Genomic DNA, 12,713 nt, shown 5'->3' with positions numbered 1-12,713 from the left:
TTCTTATCTTACAAGATAAACACAAACAAGAAGGGCAAAACAAAGCTACACGATTTGACCGAATTGTGCTCTCGGTCAGCAGTCATGAAATCGAACTTAGGGACCAACATTTCAACACATTTTGTGCTCTAGCCTCTAGGAGGATAGATTTTATTTTGCAAGCGCATAATCCCGTTCCGAGATCAGTATTTCAGGAGTCCCAGGGTCCTGCCGTAGACGACGAGGTCGTCGTATATCTCGTCCAGGTTCTTGTACTTGTACTCGAACCCCTCCTTGACGAGCTTGTCCGACCAGATGCTCACCCTCGGCTGCTCCGGAAGATGACCAATGCTGCAAACCAAACACAAGCTCACGTTATGTTGTGCATGTAGACTGTCGAGGAGCCAGTTGAGTATGTACGTACCGGTCGTCATTGATCTCGTACTGCGGGTACTTGGCCGCCAGGAAGTGGGCGAGCGCCACGGCGGTGGTGTTGAGGGTGCAGACGATGTACCGCCCCGACGTGGCCTCCTCGGCGGCGAATATCTCGGCGCGGCACACGTCGTCGATGTGGACCAGCGGGATCGACCCGGACGCCTTCTCGATCAGCTCCAGGTTGTCGACCATGTCGTCGTCGCCTGAAGTAAGCCATCCATCACACGCACGACGTTATATGACTTATATCACGCGACCACGGCGGGCGTAGCGCTGAAACTTGAGACAGAGACGCGGAGAAGAACGGGGCTGAAATCCGGACGGAGGCCTCACCGGAGAGCAAGGAGAGGACTTCGGGCACGCTGGTCTTGACCTTGGTGGCCGGGGCCCCGCCGACGACGACCACGGGGCACACGGTGACCAGGCTGAGGCCCTTCTCCTCCGCGAACGCCATCGCCGCCTTCTCTGCGAGCACCTTCGAGGCAGGGTACGCCTGCAACGCCAAGACAACACGTACTTACGGCGGCGTTCCAAGCTCATATGCTATGTTCCACTGATTGATCCACCGATCGTACGCACCCAGGTACCGCTCTTGGTGGCCCTGAGGTACTCGACGTCGGACCAGGAGTCCTCGTCCAGGACGTGCCCGTCGCCTTCCAGCGGCCGGCTGGAGATCGCCGCCGTCGACGATGTCAGGACCACGCGCTTCACCGTCCCCGCCTTCACGCACGACCTCATCACGTTCAGGGTTCCCTGGATCGCTGGCTGGATCACTTCTTCCTGACATCACCAAACGAATTAGAACAGTATATGCTGATTTGTCTCCCTTTCCATAAAAAAAGAACAGTATGCTGATATGTGACAGACATGGCACCATGGTGTATATTACTTACCTCGGCGTTCTCTGGCATGAGGGCCACCGGAGCGGCGACGAGGAAGGCGTAGTCGCAGCCGGCGACGGCGTCGTCGAAGCTGCCCTCTTCGTTGAGGTCGGCGCGGAAGACCTCCAGGGGGCCGAGCGCCGCCAGGGTCTTGAGATGCGCGTTCTTCTCCCCGTCATCTGCGAATCCAAAACATGACACAACGCATATGATCAGTTTCAGATGCCAACAGAATCGATCCCCTCCACGGGCGGGCTCCATACGTACGGTATGTTAATTTCACCGGAGGTAAATAAAGCTCTAGAGTAATTACCGGGGTTCCTGACCGTCGTCTTCACGGCGTACCCCTTCTCCAGCAGCATCTTGACCAGCGCCGACGCGATGTACCCGCTCCCTCCGGTGACGCACGCCGTCTTCCTCCTCGTCCCATCCCCAGCCGCAGCCGCCATATCGCCGGTGATCACTACTACAGTTCTCCTGGGCTCCTGGCAGTAACTCGAGCACCACAGCTCTGCTCCTCTGGTCGAGTGGTGAGGGAACTGGATTGTGCTCGCACCTGCACGTGCATTATGTAGAGGAGAAGACGTGGTCGTGGCTGGTGGTTTCAGTGGTTGGGGAGCCGCGTTCAACACCACCCACGCAAGTCGATATCAGGGTCAGATCGCATGATCGGGGACTGTTTTCACCTGGAGCCAGCCCTGCAACAAACGGATGCGGCGTAGAGACAGTCTAGAGCACGGGAAGCACGAGGGAGCTGCACAGTAACCTTTTTTATCCGACAAAGAATATACAGTTCTCTCTTATCTCCAAAGTCTACGTGTCATGAGTCATGTATGAGGCAAGAGCGTGACGTGCTGCCGACCAAAAGAGGCCGAGGACAAGACGATGGATTAACCATACACTAATTCTCTTCCAAGTCTCCCTCAAAAAAAAAAACTCTCTTCCAAGTCAATGTGCAGTGGACAGTGGTCCCGAGCGCGACGTGCTGCCAACTAAGAGATGATGACATAAAAAATAAAATAAAATAAGAGATGATGAGGAGTAGAGCACGAGGTAACTATACAATTCTCACCCTAGTCAAACAAATGAAATCAGCTCAGCCTCTCTTTGTATACATAGACACATGTGTAGCATGTATATATAACAAAGAGGGGGTGGAGGAGCACACTTTCTTTTGTAATACCTGTCACCAATGGATAATGTATTGGTGAGACGCAAAATAAGAAAGAAAAACTGAAACATAAAAAAAATTCTAGAGTTGTGTGTGTGGGGTGGTGGGGACAAAAAAGCATAACAATAAAGAAATGTATAATCAGAGAAACGATGCAAAAATGAAAATTAACAAGAGAAAAGGTATCCATTTTTATTCCAATTAGGTTCATTATTATGTCATATCCTTCTTCGGATTGTTAATCTTCTCTGTCTGTTCTGTTCTGCTGCCAACTAAGAGATGATGACGCATCAAAAAAAAAAAACTACTCCTGTCATGTTAACGTGTCTTTCATAGTCATGTCGATGTCTTTGTCAATGTTTCTTCAAAATCATGTCTATGTCTATGTCATTTTCATGTCTAGTTTGGTTTATCTCCATGTCCTTTACTTCTTTAGATTCTTTTTTTAGTATATTTTGGTTTCGAGCGTGTATTTTTGTATGGTTATAAATTCATTGAGTACACTCTCCTATACCGGTGTAAGCATGTCGTGTGCTAAGTAAACCTAGCGATACTTCTCGGTATCTCCAACGCCGACCCTCAAACCTCCTGCAGTTGTCTGGATCGCGCTGTCTGGACCGTGGAAGCTGTCCAACGTGGGCCTGTATTGGTCTACAACGCGGTCCGGACACGTTTTCTCCCGTAAACCAGAGACAAACATGTGGGAGCTTTGTGGGAGTGCGGCCACTATCACGCCCGTTTCTGACCACCCTGGCCCACCCAAACCCCTCCTCCCTCGCCTGCGCGCATTCCCTCCTGACGCCAACTGCCGCATTCATGCCGCGGTAGAGCGTGTCGCTCCACATTGAAGACGGCTCAGCATGGACACGCCCTCTCATTGCCTCCGCCATTGAAGCATCTCACTGGCCGAGGGTGCCGCCTGCTGCACGCCCGGCTGAACATGCCTCCTCCCCGCATTCAAATGCCTACATTAAACCCGCGTGGAAGCCAAGAAACCTACTCCGGCCACACATCCGTTCACGAGCGGACCGACATTAAACTTAACGTCACGCAAGCTCCTCCCGTCTGCCCTCTATTTAAACGAGGCCAGACGCCGGGCAAGAATCGCACCACTCCGCCGCTCCTCATCTCCTCCTTTCACCATTTTCTTCACTCTTTCGATGGCGTCCGATGAGCCAGGAGAGCAGTTCTCCGGCATAAAAGCCGGCTGGATGGCCCGTCCCGCTAGATACGAGCGAGGAAGCTCGCTGCTCCACCTCCCTCGCCTAGCCCGACGGAGCCAGTTACCGTCCCAAGCCGGCGCGTTGGAGACCCGCCGCGCCGGCTGTGAACTAGTCCGGTTTCGTTTTTGGTTGAAAATATGTCCAAAGTGTAACTGTTTTAGTGCGGTTTGTATGAAATCCGTTATTTTATATGAAATCCCCTCGAGTTTGCATTAATTTCATCTGCTTTGTTGAAAAATAGTTTGAAATGCATGTGGCTAGCGTTGGATTACGTCCTTCCGCATCCGTATTCACGGACTGGTCCCCCTACCCGTGGATGGATGCGGGAGAAAAATTGTTGGTCGCAGTCGGAGATGCCCTTACATTTCTAGTGGTGCTTAACCCATCCATTTTATGTGCACGTATGCATGATGTTGTTGAGATGGCCTCTATCTATTTACCTGAAGCAGGTTAGTGTAGAACTCGACACATTTCTCATATACATGCAGAAATTATTAGTGACATGTATGTTATTTCTTTTCTATAACAAAACATCCATAATTTATGAAAAATGAAATTTTAGCTTGGATGAAATGTGTATATCTCACCTGGCATTATGTAGCATCTATCTATGAATTCATCATGCTGATCAACATCTAGCTACCGGATCCAACATCGCTTGGCGATTAACAAGGCAAACCAACGCCACAACCCAGGAAGCCAGTCCATGCTACCGCCGTGGCCGACCTTTGGGCGACTAACTGGTGGCGACAGAGAAGGGGGGCTGCTAGGCCACCTCCACCTCTTCCCTTGTCCTGTCCCTTCCTCTTACGCCCTTCACACCATGGAGCCATGTGTCACATTTGTACTTGAGGGCGTTGTGTGTTGAAGAAAGTTGTATGCAAAACAAAAAATTTCTACACACACGCAAGATCAATCTATAGAGATGCATAGCTACGAGAGGGGAGAGTATGTCTATGTACCCTCGTAGACCGTAAAGCGGAAGCGTTTATTAACACAGTTGATGTAGTCGAACACCTTCGCGATCCAACCGATCAAGTACCGAACGTATGGCACCTCCGTGTTCAGCACACGTTCAGCTCGATGATGACATCGCCTTATTGATCCAGCAAAACGGGCGAAGTAGTAGATGAGTTCCGACAGCACGACGGCCAGGTGACGGTGGTGGTGAACTTGTTTCGCAGGGCTTCACCGTGCACTGCGGAAAAACTGGAGTCGCCCCGAGGGTGGTCGCCGGCCCCCTTGGCCCTATGGCGCCCCCCCCCTTTCCTTGTTTGCACAAGGGGGGAAAGGAAAGGGGAGGATAGGAAGGCAGGGGGAAGCCGACTCCCCCCTTTCCTTTTCTCCCCAAAGGACTGTGGCCAGAGGAGGGGCGCGCCATCCCCTTGTAGGCTGGTGTGCTCTCCTCTTTTGGCCCACATGGCCCATTAACCTCCGGGGGCTTCCCGAAACCCCTTCCAGTAATCCGATTATTACTTGGTATACTCCGAAACCTTTTTGGTGACCAAACAGTATCGTGCTATATATCAATCTTTACCTCCGGACCATTCCGGAGCTTCTCGCCATATCCGTGATCTCATCCGAGACTCTGAACAACATTCGGTCACCAAATCACATAACTCATACTGCCTCCATTCCAAAATATAGTGCGCCCACGCTTCCCGAGGTCCAACTTTGATCATAAATTTAACCAGCGAGACCGACTGTGGGGGGAGAAAAAATTATATAATTGAAAACTTCTTTTGAATACGAATTCACTGGTATAACTTTTGCTCCCGCTGCAATCGGTCTCGTTGGTTAAATTTATGGTCAAAGTTGAAGCACGTGAATGGATGAAGCACTATATTTTGGAACGGATGGAGTATAATACTATATTGTTAATGAACGTTAAACGTGCAGACCCTACGGGTTCGAGAATGATGTAGACATGACCGAGGCGCCTCTCCGGACAATAACCAATAGCGGAACCTGGATGCCCATATTGGTTCCTACATATTCTATGAAGATCTTTATCGGTCGAACCTTATGACAACATACGTAATTTCCTTTGTCTGTCGGTATGTTATTTGGGCGAGGTTGGATTGTCGGTTTCTTCATACCTAGTTCAATCTCGTTATCTGCAAGTCTCTTTACTCATCCGTAACATATCATCTCATAACTAACTCCTTAGTCACTTTGCTTGCAAGCTTCTTGTGATGTGTATTACCGAGAGGGCCAGAGATATCTCTTCGATACATGGATCTCGATCCATGCCAACCCAACAGACATCTTTGAAGATACCTGTAGAGCATCTTTATGATCACCCAATTACGTTGTGACGTTTGATAGCACACAAGGTATTCCTTCGGTATCCGGGAGTTGCATGATCTCATAGTTGAAGGAATATGTATTTGACATTAAGAAAGCAATAGGAATAAACTGAACGATCATATGCTACACTAACTGATGGGTCTTGTCCATCACATCATTCTCCTAATGATGTAATCCCGTTATGAAGTGACAACACATGTCCATGGTTAGGAAACCTTAACCATGTTTGATCAACGAGCTAGTCTAGTAGAGTCTCACTAGGGACACGGTATTTGTTTATGTATCCACACATGTATTTAAGTTTCTGGTCAATACAATTCTAGCATGGATAATAAACCTTTATCATGATTAAGGAAATATAATAATAACCATTTTATTATTGCCTCTAGGGCATATTTCCATCAGTCTCCCACTTGCACTAGAGTCAAATCGTCATGTGATTAACATCCATAATTCACATCACCATGTGACTAACATCCAAAGAGTTTACTAGAGTCAATAATCTACTTCACATCGCCATGTGAGTAACACCCAAATATTTTACTAGAGTGTGATCATGTTTTGCATGCGAGAGAGGTTTTAGTCAACGGGTCTGCAACATTCAGATTCGTGTGTACTTTGCAAATGTCTATGTCTACAATGCTCTTGTAGAGCTACTGTAGCCAACTGTTTCCACGTTCAATACGTATCCAGATTGAGACTCAGAGTCATCCGGATCAGTACTAAAGCTTGCATCAACATAACCCTTTACGACGAACCCTTTATCATCTCCATAACCGAGAAACATTTCTTTAGTCCTCTTTAGGTACCTAAGGATAATTTATGCATTATTGGGAAAGGCATTGTTCGGAGTTTACATGGTCCTTCTCTCGTGTGTGAAAACCCACGATTTGGCCTATGTGATTGGATCCGTTGATCACGACATCAAGTATTGTTTCCTTGTTGAAGTCAGCACCATTGGGCTACCTTCTTCTCATTTGAGTTCTGTCAACAACGACAGTAGTAGTTGATGTTTTGTTGCAGTGGGTTTTCTCCTGGCCTTGAATCACATGGGTCATTTTTTTCCTTTTCCTTGTTGTTTGTGTGCACACTACTCGTCCTGAGGGCGTGTATTCGTGTATTTGTATCTGCTTGATGCGACATTATAAGTCAATAAGGAGCACCCTTTATCAGTAAATCAATATATCATCACCTTGGTAATTGTACTTATTTTTTTCTTTGAGCCTTGTCTAGCCCATGTAAATAAATCGTCACCATCTCTGGCCATGAAATAGTTGATTGACGGGTGAGGAAAAAATGGGTGTGGCAAGAAACAATGTGATCGACTATCAATTATACACTTGTTGTAACTTGGCTTTGACAAATGGGAAGAACACAAAAGTAACATGGGAAAAACATGGATGGCCATTAGGGTTGGTAAGCTACAAGGTCTAACAAACTTAACTTAATGAGCAGCTAACACGGAAGAGCACAAAAGTTTAATTAAATAATACTGACAAGCCGCGTCTTTTGGGCCAAGATGGCTAATTGGCGTGAGAAGTGTGGGGGAGGGATTGGTTTGGATTAAACATATCCGCATGAGTTTCATTCTAACCAAATTGCACTACCGCACAAACCTCAATCGAGTGACTGGGACCAAACCCCCTACCAGTTAACTAATGAATACCGACAAGCCGTGTCTTTTTGGTTGAGAGATTTTTGGTCAATGGTCAAGAGATACAATTTGCGTGAGAAACGTGGGCGTGCTCTTTGTACATTTGAATACATAAAAAAATCCATGTGAATCAGCTCTGACCAAATTGCACTACTTCAGAAGCCACTATGAGTGACGGGCCCAGGCCCCAACCAGTGGCGGGTTTTGCGTCGTGACTAATGCCTCGTCACTCGTGGACATGAGTGATGATTTCAACCTACCCATGGGTGATAAAAAGAATTAGGAACCATGACAAAGCTAGTTGGATGATGGCGGCACCGCAACTGCCTCTACACTGCTAAGAGCATCAGTAGTGTATGGAGGCACCCCAGGCTCTAAAGTGGGCCCCATATGCTTGCGTCTAGTTTTGAGAAAAATCCTGAAGTGTGTAGAGACTCTAATGGGCCTCCTAGGTAGACCCAAGTGAAAATAAAAAAAACCGTACAATAATCCAACTAACTGCTCCTCTCCCGTGTTCCTTTACATACATTTTTTCTGGGTGAAACAATAGGACTCTTCTGCATATTTTATAGATTTTCAAATAAATGGTACAAATGAGTCTAAACTAAAAAGGAAAAAAGGTTATACAAAATCAAGACCTAGGGCAAGAGTAAACAGATAAGGGAAAAACAAAGACAAATACAACAAGTAGGTACTAGCGGAGCAACTATCTAATAGCTTAACCCAAGCTTACCGACATAGTCCTTCCTAGTTGCTCTGTAAGTAAGTAAGTGTAGCTCTTCTTGAAAAGTCTTCCTGCAGGAGTAGATGCTAGGAGGTATTCCTTTGAAAATAATGCCCAGGGAGAATGGAACTCCAAGGTGGTCTCTGAGGTTGCTGATCTCTTGTTGAATACCGTGAAATTAGGAGTCCATATAGAACAGAGATAACTCCAGCATACTCTAGAAAAAGGACAATGACTGAAATGGTTATCCCTAGTTTCCAGCATATGGAGACCACATAAGGCACAAGTATAGTCAGAATGGCGTCCACGCCCATAAAAGCGAGCCTCCACGCCTAGCCGCCGTGGCCACTCCGGCCCCGGCGTCCACGCCTTGCCGCCGGTGGCCACTCCGGCCCCGGCGTCCACGCCCATAATCCCCGCCGGTGGCCAATACGGTCCCGGCGTCCAAGCCCAGCTCCCTCTTCGGTGGCCTCTTTTGGCTCTGACGTCCTCGCTCTGCCTTCCGCCGGAGATCAAGCTGCGTCCGTCGTCCTCGCCTAGCCTTCATGGCTCTTTCAGATCTTCAGTTTGATGCAGGCCTCAAGTTTGAAGAGAAAGTTTGGCAGAGGTTTGGAGTGCCCGTCAATTTTTTAGAAGGCAGAAATCTCAAAGAGTTCTTGGTTGCTGAATTCTCAAGATCCAAGTTAAGGCTTAATGAAGATTCGGTTGGTCTCATCCTGCAATCCTGCTTTGGAGGACATGCCTCCCGTTTCAAGGTTAAATGCTCTCAGAATTGGACCTTCAAGTTCTCTGTGACATCAAAAGATGTTGGTTTTCTCATTTTCCATGGAGGTAACATTTCAAACCAGATTTTCAATCTTTCTTTCTGGTTATGGGGAGGAGGAGGAGGACCTGATTATGTCCGGGAATTTGAGCTTTTTTGTCGTGAGAAAGATGATGAATGGACTCAGGTCTTCAGAAAGGGAAAATCCAAATCTTACGCCCAAGCTGTATTAGACGTAGACTTCTTTTGATGAATCGCACAGCCCTCTAGGGACGGCGTGAGTTGTATATATATTGGTGTTACATAGGTACAAAGTACAAATCCTAACCATACACGGTTAGGTATACAGAAGCTATACGTAATACAATTACATAGTCTAACACCCTCCCTCAATCTTAACTGTAGCCTGAAGTACAAAGCAAGTTAAGATTGTGCCTACAACTTTCAAACTGAGGTTGTGGAAGTGGCTTCGTGAAGATGTCAGCAAGTTGATCTTTGGAGGAGATGAACTTGATATGAAGAAGCTTCTGTGCAACACGTTCCCTCACAAAATGATAGTCAACTTCGATGTGCTTGGTACGAGCATGAAATACAGGGTTAGATGAAAGGTACGTCGCACCAATATTATCACACCAAAGAACTGGTGGCTGCCCTTGAGAGACTCCCAACTCTCTCAACAGAGACTGTACCCAAATCAGCTCAGCCGTGGCATTGGCAACCGCCTTGTACTCTGCTTCAGTGCTACTCCGAGATACTGTGGCCTGCTTGCGCGCACTCCAGGCGATCAAGTTGCGACCAAAGAAGACAGCATAGCCCTCCCGTTGATCGACGGTCATCCAGGCTCCCAGCCCAATCTGCATCAGAGAACGCAGAGAGAGCACTCGAGGAGGTAGACCGAAGATGCAAGCCATAGGTGACAGTATGAGAGAGATAACGCAGTATACGCTTCACAGCTGACCAGTGTGATGTCCGAGGAGCATGAAGATACTGGCACACACGGTTAACCGCATAGGAGATATCCGGGCGTGTGATAGTCAAGTACTGCAGACCACCAACCACACTGCGGTACTCTGTAGCATCATCTGAAGAAAGCAAGGCACCATCCAAGGTTGATAACCGATCTGTCGCAGACATAGGGGTAGTAGCATGCTTGCAATGCAACATACCAGCACGTCGCAGCAGGTCCAAGGAGTACTTATGCTGAGTGAGAGTCAAACCAGCAGGAGACCGTGAAACCTCCAGATCAAGAAAGTAATGGAGGGCACCCAGATCCTTGACAGCAAAATGACCACCCAGAGCAGACAACAGACGATCAGCGGCGGCCTCTGAGGAGCTGATAAGAATAATGTCATCAACATAGACCAGCAGATACATAGTAACCTCGGGACGATGTAGCAGAAACAGAGACGTGTCAGCAGTGGATGGAACAAAGCCAAGACATCGAAGCACTGAGCCAAGTCATGCATGCCATGCACGTGGAGCCTGTTTAAGTCCATAGAGTGCCTTAACGAGACGGCACAGATGATGTGGACGAGCAGGATCAACAAAACCTGGAGGTTGCCGCATATACACCTCTTCCTCCAAGACCCCATGAAGAAAAGCGTTCTGAACATCAAGCTGACGCAGAGACCACCCTTTGGTAACAGCCAAGGACAGAAGCAGACGGATAGTGGTAGGTTTGACAACTGGACTGAACGTATCCTCATAATCAAGACCGTACCTTTGCTTAAAGCCTTTCGCCACAAGCCGCGCCTTGTAGCGCTCGATAGACCCATCCGCATGCTTCTTGACCTTGAACACCCACTTGGAGTCAATAATGTTGACACCAGAGATGGGAGGAACAAGGCGCCAAGTATCATTCCGCTGAAGAGCCTGAAACTCCTGTTCCATGGCAGTACGCCAGTGAGGAATCCGAAGAGCCGCCTGAAAATGTCGAGGCTCAGCACTGGGGTCAGCCTCCGTCTGCGCCACACACGCCGCAATCCACGCAACCGTGCCATCTCTGCGCTCTTTTGGGCGAAAAATACCACTCTGACTGCGTGTATGAGCACGTCGAGTAGCGGTAGGTGGCAAAGGTGGTGGCGGAGGTGGTGTCGGAGATGCAGTCGAAGAAGATGGTGACAACGACACAAACGAATCACCAGTCTCAGGCGCGTCATGTGGAGCAGAGGACCACGCAGGGGTCGATGGAGAGGCGGCCGAACCAGGCGAGCGAGGCAACACCTGGCCAGGCATGCGGTCTAGCGGGGCCGACCTGCCTGGGGTCGAAGCAGCAGCAGCCGGCTCAGCCAGCTCGAGCGGACTAGGATGCGCCCCGCGCGGAGCCAAAGCAGCAGCCAACTCAGCCGGCTCGGGTGCCAGGCCAGGGCGCGGCCCGCACGAAGCAGCGACAGCTGGCTCAGCTGGCTCGGGTGCCAGCCCAGGTCGCGGCCCGAACGAAGCAGCGGCAGTTGGCTGGGCCTGCGCCAGCGAGCCAGCGGACGAGGGGCCAAAGGGAGGCGAAGGGGTGCTGATGCATGTGCCATGCACAGGAGAAACATCCCCCTGAACACGCACCATCGAGTTCCCGAGCGACCACATGCGACGAATCATCCAGGAGCTCAAGTCGCGCTCCTCGCCCAATACCTGCACCATGGTTAGGTAGAAACGAGGGAGTATATGCAACATCTACAAATTGAACAGGCAAAGGTAAAGTAGAGTTCTCAGGTGTACTGGGAGTGGTGGAGGTGTCCGAAAGTGCAGAAAAAGGAAAAACATTCTCATCAAACACCACATCACGAGAGATGTAGACGCGGTTAGAGGGAACATGAAGATACTTGTACCCTTTATGAAGAGAACTATAACCAAGAAACACGCACTGTTTAGACCGAAACTCCAACTTGCGTTGGTTATATGGACGAAGATGAGGCCAACACGCACACCCAAAGACCTTGAGAAAAGTATAATCAGGAGTTTCATTCAGCAAGAGTTCAAGTGGTGTTTTCATCTGACGGAGTCGTGTAGGAAGTCTATTAATAAGAAAGCATGCAGTGGAAAACGCATCACTCCAAAACCGGAAAGGAACGGAGGCATGGGCAAGCAAAGCAAGACCAGTCTCAACTATATGGCGATGCTTACGCTCGGCTACACCATTTTGCTGATGTGTATAAGGACAAGACACACGATGTGTGATTCCAAGCTTATTAAAGAATGCGTTGAGGTTGTGATACTCACCCCCCAATCTGATTGCACGTGAATGATTTTGTGATTGAGCAGACGCTCAACATGCGCTTGGAATTGCAAGAAAACATTAAACACATCAGATTTGCGTTTAAGAAGATAAAGCCAAGTGAACCGACTGTAAGCATCAATAAAACTAACATAGTAATTATGGCCACTAACAGAGGTTTGAGCATGGCCCCATACATCTGAAAACACAAGTTCAAGCGGTTTATGGACTACACGACTCGACTCAGAAAACGGAAGCTGATGACTCTTGCCTTGCTGACAGGCATCACAAACTGCATCAACATGTTTAATGGACACAACTGGAAGCTCATGACGATGAAGTACATGGCGAACGATGGGAGTGGC

At 48.5% G+C, this 12,713-nt stretch overlaps 1 protein-coding gene across 1 annotated transcript; it reads right to left on the bottom strand.

Moving 5' to 3' along the window:
- Positions 1-85: 85 nt before the first annotated feature.
- On the bottom strand, positions 86-2,034 carry LOC109736133 (anthocyanidin reductase ((2S)-flavan-3-ol-forming)). The gene is made up of 6 exons (XM_040399859.3): positions 1,609-2,034; positions 1,308-1,474; positions 994-1,194; positions 748-907; positions 404-617; positions 86-330 (listed from the first exon to the last, which is right to left on the bottom strand). The coding sequence occupies exons 1-6, from the start codon at positions 1,742-1,744 to the stop codon at positions 183-185; spliced, it is 1,026 nt and encodes a 341-aa protein (XP_040255793.1). The 5' UTR covers positions 1,745-2,034; the 3' UTR covers positions 86-182.
- Between the last annotated feature and the right edge of the window lie 10,679 nt (positions 2,035-12,713).

The sequence above is a fragment of the Aegilops tauschii genome, chromosome 2, assembly GCF_002575655.3.
Source record: "Aegilops tauschii subsp. strangulata cultivar AL8/78 chromosome 2, Aet v6.0, whole genome shotgun sequence".
Classification (NCBI taxonomy): Eukaryota; Viridiplantae; Streptophyta; class Magnoliopsida; order Poales; family Poaceae; genus Aegilops; species Aegilops tauschii.
The sequence above is the reverse complement of the archived record's forward strand: the minus strand, read 5'-3'. Positions and strand labels throughout refer to the sequence as shown.

What these genes read in the sequence shown, in the direction of transcription:
- LOC109736133 (XM_040399859.3), bottom strand. Translation starts at nt 1,744, where the DNA reads ATGGCGGCTGCGGCTGGGGATGGGACGAGGAGGAAGACGGCGTGCGTC. An exon ending in GACGACGGTCAGGAACCCCG is followed by an intron (nt 1,475 to 1,608) that starts GTAATTACTCTA and finishes TTGGATTCGCAG; the next exon opens with ATGACGGGGAGAAGAACGCG. An exon ending in CCACCAAGAGCGGTACCTGG is followed by an intron (nt 908 to 993) that starts GTGCGTACGATC and finishes TTGGCGTTGCAG; the next exon opens with GCGTACCCTGCCTCGAAGGT.